An 18,997-nucleotide genomic window follows, 5' to 3' on the forward strand; every position below is an offset into this window, starting at 1 on the left:
CAAGGTCAAACTACGGATTGGCGTCTTAAGTGTCCACAGAACTCCTCATGCAACTACCATGAAGCTAAATACCTGTTCTGAGTAAAAAGTCAATAGGTCAGGGACCTTTTTGACCTTTATAAGGTCACGGTGACCAAATCACTACGAGATTGTTCCTATTTTGCCACTTGAATTAATGTTGGGGATTACACTGGGCGGTGTGCTCCTAAAAGCAAGATGTTGACCCGGGTCATTTTAGGTCAGGGACCTACTCTAATCTTTGCTAAATCCATGGATCACGTCCCCTGCGGTTCCTGTCATTAAAAATTTGAAATGAGCGCCAGAAACTATTAAATGGAACCAAACTCACGAGAAAAAAAGCAGATTAGTTTTGACCTAGTTCTGCGTTTTATGCCTGACCCCAGGGCAATTGAGTTGGTTGTAATTCTACATTAAATTGGTTTGCCTTAGAAACTATCTTAGATATGTATGGCTTTGTCTTGCACTCCCTTGTTGGATCATATTGAATGATTCCCTAGAAATGGTCTTTGTTGACAGCCATGGCCTGATTTGACCTGCCATAGGTCAGCGGCCTCACAAGATGCATCTAATTTTGCTTTCTAAAGATCCACTTTTCAATCCTCTAAAGTTATGCAAATTTTGGCGCGGCTTCGCCGCGGCGTTCGGATATCATTCTGGAAAATCCTTTGGTGGTTCAAGTTTCCCCCTCTAGAGTGCCTGCAAAAGTTAGAATAACATGACCTTTAACAGGAAAAATCTGGTCAAAAAGGTCAATGTTTGAACTTCATTTACCAATCATGAAACGCCGAAGTGCGAAATTTCAAACCTTGGTGGCAAGTTTCAACTTTTAGAGACATATAAACTCACCTAGCCAGAATTTCAGCAGCGTGCTTGATATTTTTTCAAGCAATTCCAAAACAAAGCCATACGGAGTGCACGGTGGAGTTAAAATCATCGAAGAAACATTGCGTTAGTCGTTTTCCAGGAATACGCCGAATACCAGAAGTCAGATTAAAGCTGACCGGCAATACGGGTTCCGTAATTTGCCTCGATATTTGCGACAAAAACATCAAAGGAAGCCTCCTTTAACGTTATACGTTTCTGTATGTGCATGGCGGCAATCGAGATGGCCGCCATGTGCGGCGCTGTTTAGTACGAGGGGACGGCCCCTCGACGATTCCTATTTTTAGCCCATTGCGTCCACGTCATATTTTGCCAGCACAACTTCCTATGACCGTTTACAAGGCTTCAGCGCTGGGGACCTTCATGCAAATCAGCCAGATCTATGGGTTGCCTTAGGAGACTATTTCCGTAGCAGCTTGACATTGATCTTTGAGATCCCTGCTCTCTCGTGCCTCTGGTAACTTAACTTGTTTGATGACACATTGTCGTTTTGAATCTTCATTTTGCTGCTCATTTCGTCCTCACTTGGGGTCTTTGGTCCATCCAATGACCGACCCGGAGCCCTTTAGTCTGGTCGGATTTCCTGCGATCTGGTCACGTCTGTGACGCTGTGATCCCCGTGATCAGATGATGTCTACCTGCGATCTGGTCACGTCTGTGACCCCGTGATCTCCGTGATCAGATCATGTTTACCTGTGATCTGGTCGCGGTGGTCGCCCCCCCCCCCCCCCCCCTCCCCCTCAACTCCCCGCGGAAGCCACTGATGGGCTAAAACCTCAACCTCTTCCTTCTCGGACGTTCCGATGCCTCTCATCTGTTTAGGCATGACTGAACCCTTTTGGCATGACTTGGCCTACCAGACCGTTGTTGTTTATGGGTACCGATGCCTTTCGGACAGCGCTTGGTGCTTCGACATGATTTTTAACCCTTTTGATCTTTGACTCACTTGTTAGCTCTCTAACAGTGAAACTGCCGTGACTTTCCGAAAATCCTTGACATTTGCAGATCTTCGAATATTTTCTGAGCGCAAACCCTGTGGTCTTATCGGGTATAACAGTCTCTTTAGCCGTTTCTCCGTGGTATTCAAATTCTGTTGTGTTTCGCATACTGTTTCCAGTCCTTTACTTTTTTGAGCAACCCTGACTTCTCGCGCCCATTACCCCCTCAGGCGTTTGTTGGTGTCTTCTGAGTTCCAGGTCGTGTGGCAGCACTCTGGCTGACTTTGAGGCATTAGCCTTTTGGAGGTTACCTTGTCCCACCTAGCTGTCCTGCGCTACATCACCATACTAAAGCACCAGCATCGAAGGAGTCCACTGGAGTCGTTTGTTCTAATGCCCGTCTGCTTCCAGACCGCCTCGAGGGCCCGTCTGACGTTTTACGGGCCCCTTGCCGTTAACAACTCTGGACATTATTTGGGTTCCCGACTGTCGCAGCATTTCATACATAGTAGGTAAATCTTGATATCTGATGGAATGCTGCATGACCCGCTCCCCTCTTGACTTTTCCATCGAGGACAGAGCAGATAACACCTGGCGGCGAGACTGTTATTGATTTATTAATGTATTGCATAATGAGGCCGATCTACAACAAATGGACCCCTTTGACCTCATCAGTGCACGCACTGGCAGTAAGGCAGAGGCCAAGAGAATGCAACAGCTCATATAAAAAGTCGCAGGTGAAAGAAAATGTCATGTACGTATAAACCTCGAATCTGGTCGTGGGTCGAAATCACAAAGCGGCGAAGAGACAAGTTGGCAACGCCATCGCACATGACATGATTGTTATATAACCGCGTGTGGCATTGGCGCGAAGGCGGTACACTGGCTGATGAACGGTGCTGGGCATTAAGAAGAGCGACAAGAGCGATTGAGCATCGGTCGGAGTGTATCATATGGAGCTCACAATATGGTTCAACATCCATCAGCGCACCTAGACTTCACTTAGGTGACTTATTGATTAACAGGAAAGTGGGCATCTCTCGGGCCTGTTCCGTTTGGCCACGGTTTTCGCAAAGCCTAACGAAACGCAAACACTTCCACGACAAACTGTTCGCACCCATAATGACTTCGTTCATGAAAAGATCTCCGTAAACTGACGTCAGGTAAGGCCAGTATTGCGTCGCGATAAGTTGTCCTGAGACCTGCGTTCACATGATGGGCACGAAGTTTCCTTTCTACTTCAAAAAATGAGGTTGAATTAGAAATAAGAAAAAAATATGTTGGCTGTCTCGCTATCGATATTCAGACTATGGCCCAAGTGTGGCGTTGAGTCTTACGACGTACGTCTTCCGTGAGAAAAGGTATCCTCAAAGCACAAGTAAATGTATGGGCAGCGTTCGTTTCGTGCTAACCGAATCTGTTCCAAGGTGAAAATTGCTCAGGCTGCCCTATGCAACCTAGAGATACTGATGCAATGCTTTCGAAATTTCCTTTTAATTTTACCATAAGAAAAGGTCAGAGTATACAAAAGAATATGATAGATTTGTGTTACATGAAGTTTGGTCGTAGCCAGAAAACCGACGAGTTACGTTAAAACAGAGCATCCAGCCATGCTTAGGGCACATGTGTCGTTTTCATTATCCCTCTTAAATTTCAGCCCCTAAAACGAATTATTGTCCGGAGGTGATGTGTGCCGCTCAGCTCTGCTACGTGTCGCTCAGCTCTCTGATTTATCGCTCAGCCCTGTTACGTGTCGCTCAGCTCTCTGATTTATCGCTCAGCCCTGTTACGTGTCGCTCAGCTCTCTGATTTTTCGCTCAGCCCTGTTACGTGTCGCTCAGCTCTCTGATTTATCGCTCAGCCCTGTTACGTGTCGCTCAGCTCTCTGATTTATCGCTCAGCCCTGTTACGTGTCGCTCAGCTCTCTCACGTGCCGTTCTGTCACGTGCCGGTCTGCTCTCTCAGGTACCGCTTAGTCCTGCCACGCACCACTCAGCTCTCTGATTTACCGTTCAGCCCTCTCACGTACCGCTCAGTCTTGTCACGTACCACTCAGCTCTCTCACCTATCACCCAGCTCTCTCATGTACCACTCTGTGCTCTCACGTTTCGCTCAGTCCTGTCGCGTACCACCCAGCTCTCTTACGTACCACTTCGTGCTCTCACGTGCCGTTCAGTCCTGTCGCGTACCACTCAGCTCTCTCCCGTGCCGCTCAGTCTTGCTACGTACTACCCAGCTCTCTCACCTACCACCCAGCTCTCTCACGTATTACTCCGTGCTCTCCCGCGCCGCTCAGTACTGTCGCGCACCACTCAGCTCTCTCCCGTGCCGCTCAGTCCTCTCACGTACCACTCAGCTCTCTCTGTGCCGCTCAGTCCTGTCACTGGTCTTGTTCTCGTCAGACCGAGTGAGGAGGCGAAGTCGCGGTCAAGACGATGAGTATGTGCCAACCCGCATGGGCAAACGTATCAGCACATAGCGGACACCGTAGGTGATCATTGTCGGATCCTTGGCATGCATTGTCCGCTGCCAGCCTATCAGAGTTCCTCGTCGTAGGTGATCATTGTCGGATCCTTGGCATGCATTGTCCGCTGCCAGCCTATCAGAGTTCCTCGTCTTGCGTTTTCCAGACACAAGTCTTTATTTCATCAAATCGCTGCATGTGTTTTCTTGGAATAGATCCAACAACCCAGGCGGGACCGTGTAGAAAGGATTCCCAGAACATTGCACGAGTCATTCGGAAGCATCGCTAACTAACAGTCGCATTCACTGAGAGGTTTTTCTCGTAAACGAGGAGTAACTTGACGTTTGAGCACGATTGCAAAATGCCCAATCGCAAAACTTTTCACATACTTGACCAGATTAAACTTTGGTTACTGTGCTCTGGTACATTGGGCGCACCATACAGCATCACAGTTGTGCTGTTTGGAAGAACTTCGTGACGGACACCAAACGTTAGGTCGATATTGTAACCCACCATGCCTGTCTAGAGCAGTGCTGACGGCTTACCTCTTTATAATGATCGTAAATCCTGGCTTTCTGCCTACAAATATCGTTGCCTCCGATTTACAAATGACATAACCGGTCTCCTCCGAGCCTCTGGTAGCCTCTAGCATAGTGTGCGAGGTAGGACCATACAGCTCCCCTTCTAAGGTCACCGCTTCGAATCGCCCTGGCTTTTAGGAGCGTCTTTGTCAAGCCTGAGGACCGCCAACGCAGCAAAACGTGCGATTGACCTAGCGTGACTATAACCCTACAGGGGCCCGGGACTCTTCATGCATTCACTAAGTACAGGGTGGTCCAGGTCTTAAAGAGCTTACCTGATGAGCCACCGACTCCAACGGGCGAACTTGCACCATAGTTTACGGCGGCTGTCTGCAGCTGGGCGCTTCCAGTCGAGGACAACGCTCCAAACATCGTTCATATTGCTCATCCATCTTGCATAATATGCACGCTTCCAAACGGCACCCGAGCATGCAATGGACATGAACACCGTCGGTTCGCACGATGGCGCGCGCAAATGATCGCGAACACCATCGGTCCACACGATGGCGCGTGCGAATGGCCGCAAACACAATCCGTCCACACGGTGGCGTGCGCGAATGGTCACAAGCACCATCGGTCCACACGATGGCGCGTGCGAATGGCCGGTATTGACTGGCATAGCAAAGCTCTGCGGCCACCGGTCCGTGATGGAACATCGTTTGCGTGGGTTATTTAACTGAGGGATTGCTAACTTATGCTAAGGTACACCGCTGCCTTCCTCATCCGTCCCACCAGTTTAGACGACATCGAGCTCTTGCCGATTGCCGTCAGTCCCGGTTAGCTCCATAAAGGGTACATCCTGACCCGAAAGGCTCAGGTTGACTAAAACCAGCAAGCGCTGAGGGTGGGGGGCATCGTGCATCAGGGCGGGGGGGGGGACTGCCGGGAGACCAGTGAACTGCGCTTCTGACCAGAGATAGCTGAGAATTGGTGTGGTATAAAGAAAAACAGTCAGGCCCTCGCGCCATTTACGCTTCGACATGCCCACACTGGTCCGCAGGCATGAGTAAGAGCGAGTGTCATTGGGTACTTCAGGCAAGATCCGCCCTCCGCTAATCACGCGTGACATGCGGTGTCCGCATCAAACAAAGCCTTACCGGAGCGTGGACTTATCCGGAACCGCCGTGTTCCGATTGGTAAACAGTGCTGACCGCCCAGAGTGATGGTGATGAGCGGACGATGATGATGGGTATCGGTCCCCGCCGGCGTCCGTCCCGCCGATGATGAGTATCGGTCCCTGCCGGCGTGCTTCCCGCCGCGTCGACCGCCGCGCCTGCGCCGGACAACCCACGCAGCACAGACTCTGATTGTCAAAGACGTGTTGTCGGGACGACAAGAACGTCCTGGCCATCGATGTGGTGACGAGGTGCCTAACGACCTGACCTGCTCTCGTTGTCCGGAAGTGCGCCGTAATGACATCTACTTCTGATGTACATCATTTTCCCTTTATTCGCCGCTGCGTCTCATCTATTTTTTCGGACTCTGATCATAGTTTCGCAATGGACTTGGAGCCGAACCAATTCCTGGAGGATGACTGTTCAGCACTAACGAAGATCAGCCGGCCGCCAGCCCGTCCGCTGGAGAATGCCCCGCGGATGGCTTGTTGACGTGCTGGACAATGTCCATGCGCTTCGTCGCGGCGCCACTCCTCCCCCGGCCCCGGGTGAAGTCCCGTGGGATAGGGAAGGAAAATAACGTGCGGACGGCGTGCGCATTTGCCGTTCCCGGTATCGACAGTCGATAGCTAGTCTTCCCTGTAGGCATGCCGACGTCACCAAACCGGATAGAGCTAATTAAGTTGCCGCCCAACGCGCCGCCGTTCTCTCCCAGCTTTCCCGCCAAGGAGAGAAGAAAGGCGCACCTCATCCAATTTACAGTAATGACGATAGCCAAGACATTGGAGGCTGCCTTTGACAGCTGGGGCCACAGAGGCCGGGCGTCGATGGCATTGTTTGATGGCTACAGAGTGTTTCAAGGACGCGGGTTGAGATCGCCTTCTGCGGCCGTGGAATAAACACGAAGAAGAAAGGTTCTTGGCCGCACTTTCTGACACAGCTACATGTTCGTTTAGGAGGGAAGTACTGACTAATCATGGCACCCAGTGTGTGATACTTCACAGAATAACGCTTAGAAGTTCCGGGCTCGTACACGGAGTTTTTATGTGCCTTTGGTATACAACACAGACGGCAATTTCAGCTCGATGCCCACTGTGGTCTCCTTCAGCGTCCGTCGCAGTGTTCCGTCACAGCGCCCGATCGCCGACCGGCGGCGCGCAGAGAGCCGCAGGCAGGAGAGAAGTGAACGGCGCGGCTTGCTCCGCTCTGTGGCGGCCTCACGGCTGCTGCCGCCGCCGGATGTCGCTGTCAGATGCTTCACGCGGCTGGCGCCTCGACGTTTGGAGCACTCCCTGGCATTTCGGATATTGCCGCCATTAAGAAAGTCCGGTGTTCTCAATATAAATCGCCCGGCTAAAAGCCCTCTGAATGTTTCAGGCCTGCGTCTAGACCGTCGGTGGTGCAGCCGTCACAACTCAGAGAAATGGCTGGCTGGCTCTGTCCAACAACACCGGACAAATATGCCAATTACCTGAGTGCTGAGGACAAGCCCATGCCCTGCCACGCATCGATGTGCTGTGACTGGGGTGTTCCATGGCCTGAATTACCTTATCAGCGATGTGATGCCGCTTGGGTGCCTTATTTAACTCGGCACGCCATGGTTCGGTAGCGTGGACGGGATCTGGGAAGTACCGGACAAGAAACGCGACACGTAGACGCCATGTTGGCGCGGTAATGTGAAACTAGGCGCGGAGCACGCTCCATCTGATATTCACGCAGGGCTCGTGGTAGCGCTCGCCACCGCATGGCCCTGGCCATGGCCCACGCCTGCAGCCGACACCTGTGTCGTTATCCCAGGCACCGTCGGCAAGAGCCAAATGCAATAGTCAAAACAAGCGTGTCACTGATCTGACAAAGTGACTGATTTCATTTGCTTATTTCATGATTTCAAATGCAGGAGATCTCCGCACTTTACTTCAGCTCAGTTCGATACGTACCGCACCGAACAGCAGCTTGACAGAACCTGTATAGAGTTATACAGTGCTTAGGATAAGACAAACTCGCAGGATTGATTTGTTGACGTTGAACACCTTGTCCGTCCGTTCTCATTGCAACACCCGTCCCATAAGCTCGGCTGGTTAAAGCACCTGCCTTCCCACCCACTCGACCTTGGCGGGGTGGGTTCGAGTCGCTTCAGGCGCTCGCTAATTACCCCCGACCGGATTGGCGTGCGGCCGGTTTTACCCGCCACGCTAAAGGTCAGATGACTTCAGTGGACAGGACGGGCCGTGCTAAACGCTGACGAACGTTTAACTTGAGCAGCCAAACCCTGACGTTCATCCGGAGATTCACTATCAGATGGTGTGGTATGGTCAGCGCTCACTCAACAATCACCGCGTAGCACGAGCTCTAATTCCCAAAATCCATTCATTCGAAGGGCTTGGACGTCATCCAAAAACGAGTTATAAATACAAATATAAGTAAGCATTCCTTCTTTAAGAATACATTCGCGGCTTTGGCCTCACACGCCGCGGGCTACAGCGTCAGATTACCCATCCACAAAATGGTACACACATTTGCTAGATCAATTAGCATTCTAAGCATCAAATACGAACTTATTAGGGGATTTTACTGTGGTCAACATCAATAAATCAGCATAAAAAGCCAAGGCAGCCCCATCAAAGTACGTTGGCAGCACAACCGCTCCATCGCCTGGTTGTCCTACTAGATAATATGGTTCACGTGCCAAAGGGTTGCTGTTGGCAGACCCGCATGCCCAATGCCGTCACGTTAGTTTTGATAAAACAGCCTTTATAAGAAAGAAGTTTTTTATCTTGCGCTGATCCATTGACCACTTTGTTGTTTATTCAGAGGAGCCCAACTCTCACGGCGTACGGAGCCAAAGTTTTCAAGTGCGGCGCGCTATGATTGTTTCGACTTTTGAAGCGCAATGCACGGTCTCAGTGGACTCGTCGTTAAGGTGCAGGATTCATAAATCGAAGGTTGCGCGTTCGAAACCAATCCGTTCAAGAGGGTTTTACCAGTTTCCTTTCGAATATGCTGAATTGTTTCCTAACAAGTGATACACGCTATCAGCGTAATGCAGTACATCATTCCTTGAGAGTTTCTTGCCAGCATTGGCATGACATTCATTCAAATTTTAGACATTCACTATTGTGGTATCTGCGCCACTCCATTTTTAGTTCCAGACAGCCAAATGTCAAGTGTAAGCTAACGCTCAGTCCATATTGTGCATCAAGTATATTTCTGGCATTACAGTATAATTTATGTACTGAGCTTCGTTCTACATGGAGTATATAGTATAGTATATATATAGCATATAGTATAGCATCTACATGGGATATTACCCTGGGTGTAAGCACTGCATAATCACCGAACGGTTCTGTTGAGCTGTTTGAGCTAGTTGAGCGTTCTGGTGATCGAGAAAAATTCATGCATTTCAAGCAAACAGCCCAACAAAGAAACCAGATGAGCTCGTGGTTGGTCGCACCTGTAAAACCGCATTCGTTCGCCCACTTTCCCTGCTCACTTTCTACTTTTCAAAATAGTTGTGCTGAATTTGGAAGCTTCCTAGACAAGAAAATGCATCCTCTGGTCAGGGCTGTATTTTCCTATTCAGTTGGCAATGTCAAAGCCCCCAATTTTGAGAATAAAATTAGTTATATGCAGGGAGAAGCACGTTTTTATATCTATTTTTCGATCAAATTTTCGAGGGCCTTTGCGCAGGGACGACGCTTCCTAGAAATGCTTGAAGGCTTCAACGGTATAACTGATTTTGTAAGCCAGCAATTTCATAGCCTTGATTTAAAATATTAATTCACTGGTGGAGCAGTCCCCCCAGTCACAAAATAGGCAACACCCACGTTTTCAAGTAGTTACGTGGCTGCCACCGTGATGAAAAAGGATGAAAATTGACCAATCAGCCCTAGACCGTTCATAGCCCTATTGCGTTGCCGAGGCGTAGTGATATCAAATTCGATACATTCTGTCAAATAATCGATTAAAGACCGAGCTCTGCCAAATAAGCGATTAAAACGCGAGTAAATCAGCCCATGAGAACATGTTTCCTATAACAGCTGGATGCGATTAGCCGGAACTGGCTAGAATTAAACCGGCACCGGCTGGGGCATCTGCCAATCGCTGCCGTTTGGGGCAGCGATTACACCTTCTCCGCCATCTTGAAATCCAACAGTTGCGTTGGAGGGATGAAGAGTTCGTTGAACGGCTTGATAGCCATTTCACAGAACACATCACGTTGACATGAGCCACGTGTTCCTAGATCAAACATGTCTAGAATAATACAAATCCCGAAAGCAGTGAAAATTAGACCGATCTCTCCTGTTTCCCCTGCGGGCCACATGCATACACCAATAGAAGCTCAACTGTCAAAACGCCAGACGAATCCTGCCATCATTTTGCGACCCCCTGGTATCTGCCGGGCACAGAACTCGAAACATGCTCAGAAGCAGGCATTCTGCAGTTCGATCCGACGACACGCCTCACTCTCTCGGCGGGTTTTCCGTAGTCCGACCCCAGCTGCACCGCATTAAACCGGCACTTCACTTTGGCGGGTGTCATTTGCAGCTCGGCGTGGATCAGCCCCGTCTCCCAGCGGCATTGCTCGTGCCAGCAATGTAAAGCCACGTGCTTTGTTTGACCAAATAAACAGTGTGAATTTGCATTGCTCGGTTAAGCCAAAGGGAGTGGTGCCAGCTGGAGTCTAATAGAGAAGCCGGTATCAAATTTGTAGCTTTGTAGGAAGCTACCCAGGTCTTTATTTATACGGCGTTGAATGCTTACAGCGGTACTTGTAGATTTATCTTTGCAAACATGTGGAATTCTGAGGAAGATTGGCGACAGGCCAACTTCATAGCTTGAATCGCTATGGAAAGGGATGATTGGTCATACAGGAACGTTACAAATGTACCAAGCCAACAGCCGTGTAACCGGAATCATGCTCACTGTGTGACAATGCATGTTTGTGTGTTGTTGATCGTTAACACGGTAGGTAGTAAATACCCTCCTTTTAAGTTTTATCCATTCATCCATCTCTGAAGTACTTTTGTGAAAACCACGTCCGTCAAATGTAAGCTTCTGACCCCATTACCCATCTTTCCGGTAATTCCTGATGCATGTAAGGGCATTGTCCATTACCGCGCCAGTTTCGTTGCATTCTGGGAGTTTGAGTTTGATTGGAGAAGGAACACTTCACCCTCAGCTCCGTGCTATCACATGATGAGGCCAAGCCGGTTTCTGGGCTTGGGAACCACAGAGACATGGTGACAATTTTGCCAAGCCAAATGACCTCTTGAGCCTCGCCCTGATGGAGGGATGGGGGTGGGGGGGGGGGGAGGTCGAGGCACTCCCTAATGTTTTCTAAAGATACCTCTTCGGCATGGCAAGCAATAGCACCCAAATTATCAGCAGCCTATGGGGCATCGATTGCACGTGTTGTGGCACCGACCACGTGGCCATAGCGTTTCTTTCGTCGGAGCATTGGCGGTTTTCTTGGAACGATGTTCGGCGATCTACGGCCGGCGCAGGCGGCGGGCGGAACCGACGACTCCAGCGAGCGCCAGCGGCGGGCGGCAACCGACGACTCCAACGGGCGCCAGTGGCGGGCGGCAACCGACGACTCCAACGGGCGCCAGCGGCGGGCGGCAACCGACGACTCCAACGAGCGCCAGCGGCGGGCGGAACCGACGACTCCAACGAGCGCCAGCGGCGGGCGGAACCGACGACTCCAACGGGCGCCAGCGGCGGGCCGACGTGATTACATTAACGGAGCCATGCAGAATAAATATATGTTCGAAACACATTAACTGCATAAATTTACACGCCATTTTACTAAGCATTGTACAAGTCATATTCTGTTTATCGTGTGTTGTTACCAGGCATCTCGTACATTTGAACATGTAAAGCTGCAAAAGTTCATTTGGGGACAATTTTACCATATACTTGTCATAATGGAGTTTGTTATTGACCTAGCAAGCCAAAACTTATCACCAAGCAGGATTTTCGTTGAAAAAGTTCATGGGTGGGAATCGAGTCGACCCTACTTCTCCTATCAGTCCGCGTTATAAAAACGGCGAATCAGGGTGGGGGCCAACAATGTATTTAGTGAAATCAAAGGCATGGCAACGCCTATATTGCATACTTCGGACAAACGTAGAAAACCTACTAGGACAAAATATGCTTGAAAGACACATGAGGCTCCAGTCTTACGGCAGGGTATGTACATAGGGGCAATTTGACATGTTGAAATGTTATAAAGATTTTGTATGCGGATTTTACTATAAGAAAACAGGCACATGTCGTTCCAAAACGTAGGAAAAGCGTCATCAAATTTATCTCGAGCCGCCGCATGAGTGCCTTTGGACAAAACGAGCACGTTTCAATGCGATGCAGTTTTCGTGAGCTTCACCTTTGGTGGCACGTAACAACTCATTAAATCGAATTTGCTTTTTTTCGACAGCAATTGGGAGGCACGCGTTGTATAGCCTTGGGGACGCCGGCAACTTATTCATAAGTGTCTAGGTGCTTCTATTTATACAATTATTATGCAGGACGTACCCAAGTCTACGTAAAGGTACGGGAAGAGAAGAAGAGAGAGGGGGCGAGTGCACACGCGACCTATGATTGCGATGTTTTGGTTATGATGGGCTGGCAGCTGGCAGGTTTTGCTTTGGAGGCTGATGATGAGATTGTCGCCTTTAGTAGTGTTGCAACTAAGCTCCCATCATGTACAAAGAACTGGTGGTGTCTGCATTTTTCCTTGAATTAAAGGGGAATTTGAAAGGTTTGAAACTGTGGTCTTTGAAGACTTAACCTGAAAATTGTGCACAACACAACGGTCTAGCAGCTTGAACGCCAACAGTTATTGATGACAGGCCATCTAACGAACTGTCACTTCGTCTGCAGCATCGGCTAGTCGGACCACGATCGAGATTTTTCTAGAATGACATCGGGCGCTGGGCTGTGTCCGATTTTGTTCTCAGACGCTTATGCTGCCTCCTTTACCCACTGTTCGACGCCACGCCAGTGGCAAGGAATGCCACCTTATTCCCTCGGACTCATTGCTGCTTACCTCATTTTGTAACCGCACAGCCGCGGGTTTAGGTGCTGTTCGGACATAACTGCATCGTCTGCCTTTTATGAGGTTGCTGCACAGACTTGCCGCAAGGTTACTGCTCCGGGACGACGAACGATGAGACCTCAGTCTCTTCCACTGTCCTTCGTCCACCCTCAGCACTGCTTCGGCACCTCTCGATCTGCTCCACAGCCGCCTTCCTTACCTCCTGCTGCGTATCGGTGGGCATTGTTACTAGCATGTTCTCATTAATATTTCACCATATTGAGCGCATGCTATATATATATATATATATATATATATATATATATAGCATGCGCTCAAAAATATTTCACCAAAGCAAATCTCGGGTACTGATTCGATTATTTATCAGTGCGTGTCGGGGCAGCGCGATTACAAAAAGTTGTTTCGCCCCATCCGGCATTTTCATCGTAAACCCTGTGGCGAAATCACCCGGGATGCGTGCGGATTTAGATCAAAGACCACGAAACGTTTCTGGCATGGGTTTGCGTTATCGGCTGATGCGCTTACATGAATTGATTAGCAAGTGTCACTCATCTTTCTTCATGTAATCGGTACAGACAGTCTTTGCTCATGATCTGCCTGGCATCATTCGAGATTGCAGGTACCTGACCGAAGTCTGATTTGAATCGGAACAACGGCGGCGCACTCATTGCAGGAACCTGGCCGGAGTCTGATTTGAAACGGAACTACGGCGGCGCACCCATTTGTGTTAGGATGGTTTTGTCAGTCGGATATAACGCGCAGTTGGACCACTAGTTTCACCATCAGCTTTAGCTTTGCTCGTTCCACAAAAATTTTCATTACCATCAGCTTTGAAAACATGCTATGGGGTGAGCTGGCTGGTAAAGATGTCACATATCGACTGCTCAAGTGGCTTGCCAAGAGCCCTTCTGCTTCTATAGTGTTTATGCCCGGTATTAATCACAGTTCCATCAGAACCGAACGCCAAGTGCTGCATCATTGTTCCTCTACTCTTTGGTGCCACGTTGCCTAAGTATCGATGGCCCAGTTCAGTTATATCCACTTCATGAAGTTCTTCGCTCCTCCCTTTTCCCACATTACGCCCCCACTTGTCCCCGTCGCCGAATCAGAAGCTATCGGTGATTTCGTTACACACATTTGTCGTCCGAGACGTCACTATACAGTTCATTATCGTTGCATTCATGTGCTCCGCTTGACGTGTTTGCGTCCTGTGTTGCATCAGCATTTCATAAGCATTTAAACTTTCACCTCGACTCGACAACAGTGTGTGGCGCGCCACATCCGCGGCGCGTGCTCCACCACACCCCGTGCATCATCAGGAAAGACTTGCTCGACCGCCGCCATGAGGATACCGCGCTCCAGTGAAGCCGGGCCTAAGCTCTTGTTGCCATTATGCACTTTTGGTTCGATCATCCGTCCGCGCACCAGTCAACGTATGGACTACGCGTTGGATATACATTTATAAATCGGTGGCTTGAGCTAGGTAATACACCACCTCCCCACAAAGGGGTTTCCTACCTTTTTAAGTAACCACAGTACTGTTGTAGTTGGAAAAAAGCAACATTCCCGCGCGATTGCACTGCCTTGTAAGTGCATTGCGTATAACTGTGTGGCGTGTTGAACTCCAGCTCGCTGTGTGGGATGGACGCGACCACCCATGTTTCTTTTCTGTGAGATGACGAGATGACTGAACCCGGATCGGTCGTCATCGAGATTATCGTCACTGATGGGAACTGCTGCATGCTGACGTTCCAAGCTTTATTCTGCACATACTGCTATTTCTGTAGCGTACCGGTACTTTTTAGCTCAATATTTGGAGGATGAAATTCATAGTCAACGTCTTGGATATTGCTTTGGTCAGTGCAACCAGGAATGCCATAGGAAATGCGCACAGTCAAAATTACGCGAGTGGTACAGCTTCAATCACTTATCAACAACTTTTCCATCTGGTCCCTATTTGCGGACCATTATGCCCACTGTTGCTTTGCTGATTTGTTTAGAGCGACCTTCATTTGTATGCACTGTTTGCACGCGGAAGACATTTTTGACATTCCGTATGCCATTCTGTGGGGCTTAGTATTTGTCTTGGTGCTGGATAAGCCAGACACATCGATTTCCAAACAATAACATGGTGTATAGTACCGATGGTAGTGACAGTAAGAGCGGGTGATAATACACGTTTCTGAGCCTTGAAGATTGATTTCGTTAGCTCCTGGAGAATTTTGGTAACGCACCCATTATTCTAAGACTCCCTGTTTGCGACACAATTTGAGACATAAGAAGAGCGTACCTCAGGAAAATTGTATAAGCTTTGCATGTGTTTCATGTTCGTTTGCGTTTAGTTCTTGGTAGGATGCCTGACATAACACTGGAAAAGATTCGAAATGCTATTTGACTCCAGATACAGGGTTGCAGCAGGGGCGTGGTTTCTCAAAACTAGTTGAGGTGGCTGAAAGGTGAAAACTGACGAAACCCTCCATCATAATACGCCAGCAAACTGGTTTTTGACCCAATTTGGCCCACTTTCTCTTCAAAGTTAGGTGTGCTGGGCAGCTAGTTTGGGGACTGCAGCTCCCTAAATTCAAAAGGAAACTACACCCCTGTACTGCAGACACGTGTGAGAAACGCTTGGGCTTTTGGGCTTGGTAACGCCGTCAATATTTGCTTCTTGACTCTCTTTGGCATCACTCTACAAATATTCTACCGTGCATAGCATATGGAGCCCACAAAGGTGTCCCAAGAGTCGGTGCGACATTTATATTGCTTCTCGCAAAAATTATGGCGTGCTCCTTTTGCTCTGTAAAAGGCAAACACAAACACGGGTCAGGTATCGTTTATTTTGATCTTGCATTTCACGTCTATATAAAATATTTACATTAAACGTATCTACATGCCAGAATATACCCGAAATGTGAACTTGTGCTTTCACGCCGATAGTTCGTGTCCTGCAGCGCTAGTGCTGGTGAAACGGCCCACAAATATGGACAGGTTGCTTGGTGAGGCAAAGAAATGTCCAATCCCTACAGACTATCGGAACAATCAGATCTGTTACAGGCTATGGAAAAATCAAACGCCAAACACAGACAAGGGCCAAGAAAAACTCTACACGACATGTATTTGTATTATATCTCACTAGCAGACCAACGTAAGTACGCGAATAGTGATTCGGCCAAAGCCGTGATGTACAATGAATAAGTCAAACATCATGAAACCTCAAAAAGATGCCATCAACCAGGTAAACACAGTTCTCACCCTGCTGGACACCTGTTATGAAGTCATAGTCAGGCAATGCTCTGAGGTACCGTATTAAATGTCTTACAGTATTTCCTACTGCATCAGATACTGTACACCGCATTCTTACCCAGCCGTCTTCCGATTGAGCTGACAACTTTTGACCAGACTGCCCCAAAGCAAATGATGCCGCACAGCGCAGCGCAGACGGTCTATTAAGGCGGGTTGACAGTGCTGCGGGCGTGCTGACGACGGGGTGCGGTTCACCCCGCCGTCGGCGCTGACGACAGGGTGCGGTTCACTCCTCTGTCGGCGCTGACGACAGAGCGTGGTTCACCCCGCTGTCGGCGCTGACGACGGGGTGCGGTTCACCCCGCTGTCGGCGCTGACGACAGGGTGCAGTTCACTCTGCTGTCGGCGCTGACGACACAGCGCGGTTCACCCCGCTGTCGGCGCTGACGACAGAGCGCGGTTCACCCCGCTGTCGGCGCTGACGACGGGGTGCGGTTTAGCCCGCTGTGGGCGCTGACGACACAGCGCGGTTCACCCCGCTGTCGGTGCTGACGGCATGGCGTGGTTCACCTCGCCGTCGGCGCTGCCGCCGCTGCCGCTCCGCCCGGCCGGCCTCCACTCCCGGCAACTGACCATCCATTGCAGTCGGCATTCAATAGCCGTCCCAACAGACGCTCGCGGTGGAATGCGGTCGGCGGTGGCGGCCAGGGCCCGGCGCGTCCCGCTGGCTGGCGGTGACGTATGTACCCCGTCTGGCCAGGGTCACCAGGCCGGCCAGGGGGCGCCTCCGATCCGTTTCTGGCTGGATGGCCGTACGACGTACCAAAATTAGGTGATTTGTAGGATGAGACGAGAATAGTGGGGGAGGAGCGCAAGAGATTTATCAGGAGAGAAAACGTACAGTAAATAGCAGGTCTATGTAGACCTGGCACGTTGGTGCTTGCTGTGGGCAGCGAGGTTTATATGTGAAGTCGACAGCGATTAATGCGAATTTTCTCAAGCTTGACGCGAAGCATCAGGAGAAATCGCCGAGCTTGCGTCAAAGCATGCAATCGTATATAACGTGTAGGCTTGACCTACGGATGTTGTTAACATCATCCCTCTACGATCACACCATTCCAGCTCTGTAACGTTCTGGTTAACGGTGCGAAAACTTCCCCCCACACGGGAAGCTTTGCTAAGGTTTCCCATACGATTACGCGCACAAAGGTAGCCGCTACGGTTTACACAGCTCCAGGGGTCGTATTTAGCGATATCACATGCATGTGCACCCTCATGTTCCTCACATCGTAGCCATCAGTACTGAACTATCTAGGCCCAGTTTGCGATATATCACAGGCAAGTATAGCTCTTATGGCGCGACCTCCTACAAAGAACAACGCAGACGAAGTCAGAAATGGGCAGAACACTTCAGGAGGTGCGTTATTGCACGACCAGCATGCTTTTTAGAATAGGCGAGGGTTAGGAAGAACCTCTTTGCTTAACGCATGGAGGGTAAGTATAAACAACATCATGGTTAGGCAAAGGTGCGGGACTAGAGCAGATCATAGTTAGGCAAAGGTGCGGGACTAGAGCAGATCATAGTTGCATCCTTTATTTTTCGTACAAGTCGGACCGACCGATTCGGGCTGTGAGGTGCGCGCAAGGCAAGTGGGGACGCATTAAATCAATGCTACCAGAGGCCTCCCGCAATCTGGGGCTTAGATTACGTTTAGAGGGCCTGTCGTCAGAGGTCATTCAAGTCATTGAATCGTGCTCCTTATCAAATTTCCCATCAAAATAATGTACCAAAAGACGGCAGCTACGCGCGAGGACCGACGACAAGAAACAAAAATGCAAGGGCCGTGCACTTAAAATACACAAGTTGAAATATGAAGGTGCCTGTTGTTTTGCAACCATTTTGATCGTATAGTGAACCTGCTGAGGGTATTCTGCTCACACGTACGCTTTTAAAGGCGTCGATCACTACGTAACGATGCTACATAATTATTCAGGTAATTTTCCTCTTCCTTGTCATGAAACATTGTCTATAAAAGCAAGCTGGTAATGGCATTCCATGCGTTATAACCATAACCCTTGTGGTGCAGTGGAGGATGTCACATAACATTGATCGAGAGGCTGGCCTGATTTTTGAAAGCGCATAGCCGAACTGCTATTTTCTAGGATTGTTAGCAACGTGTAGGGACCTTTGGAGCTCACAAAGGGGGACAGCAGCAACACAATGGGGAAGGGGGGACGGGGCGCGGTCCCATGAAGAGATGCAAACCTCCACCGCATTCCCGTACAGTGTGGATCCCAGACAAATAACTTACACTTATCACCAATGTTCCTCTACAACCCCTAAAACTGCAGAACGCCACTTGCCCATCAGTGGGCGGGTAGTTCGGGGCTGTCTACTAGCTGCAACTGGCCGACCGCGCCCCCGCGCCCTACTAGCTGCAACTGCCGACCGCGCCCTACGACGCCGCCGGCTCCGCGGCGATGCACGTGACTAGATCAACAAGCACCGGCAGCCGAGACTACCGGCTGCTGCATGGAACTATCCGTCCGACGCCAACTGGAGGCGGGGCCAGGTCAGCTGGCCGGCGCACGTGACCGGATGAGGGAGGACGCGAGCCGCGGCGCCCGACTGGGCTGAAGTCGGCTGACCCTGATCCGTGGCGGGACCGGCACCGCGCGCGCACCGCGCTTCGAGG

General features: G+C 49.9%; 1 protein-coding gene across 1 annotated transcript in view; it reads left to right on the top strand.

The window, feature by feature from the left end:
- The window catches only part of LOC119098368 (protein expanded), a 61,816-nt gene extending 44,683 nt beyond the window's left edge, over nt 1–17,133 (top strand). Inside the window, exon 17 of the mRNA XM_037221290.1 lies at nt 17,062–17,133. Coding sequence (XP_037077185.1) covers nt 17,062–17,133 — 72 coding nt within the window. The remainder of the gene's footprint in view (nt 1–17,061) is intronic.
- Nucleotides 17,134–18,997: the final 1,864 nt, after the last annotated feature.

Source organism: Pollicipes pollicipes, unplaced genomic scaffold (assembly GCF_011947565.3).
Source record: "Pollicipes pollicipes isolate AB1234 unplaced genomic scaffold, Ppol_2.1 Scaffold_2555;HRSCAF=2994_pilon_pilon_pilon, whole genome shotgun sequence".
Classification (NCBI taxonomy): Eukaryota; Metazoa; Arthropoda; class Thecostraca; order Pollicipedomorpha; family Pollicipedidae; genus Pollicipes; species Pollicipes pollicipes.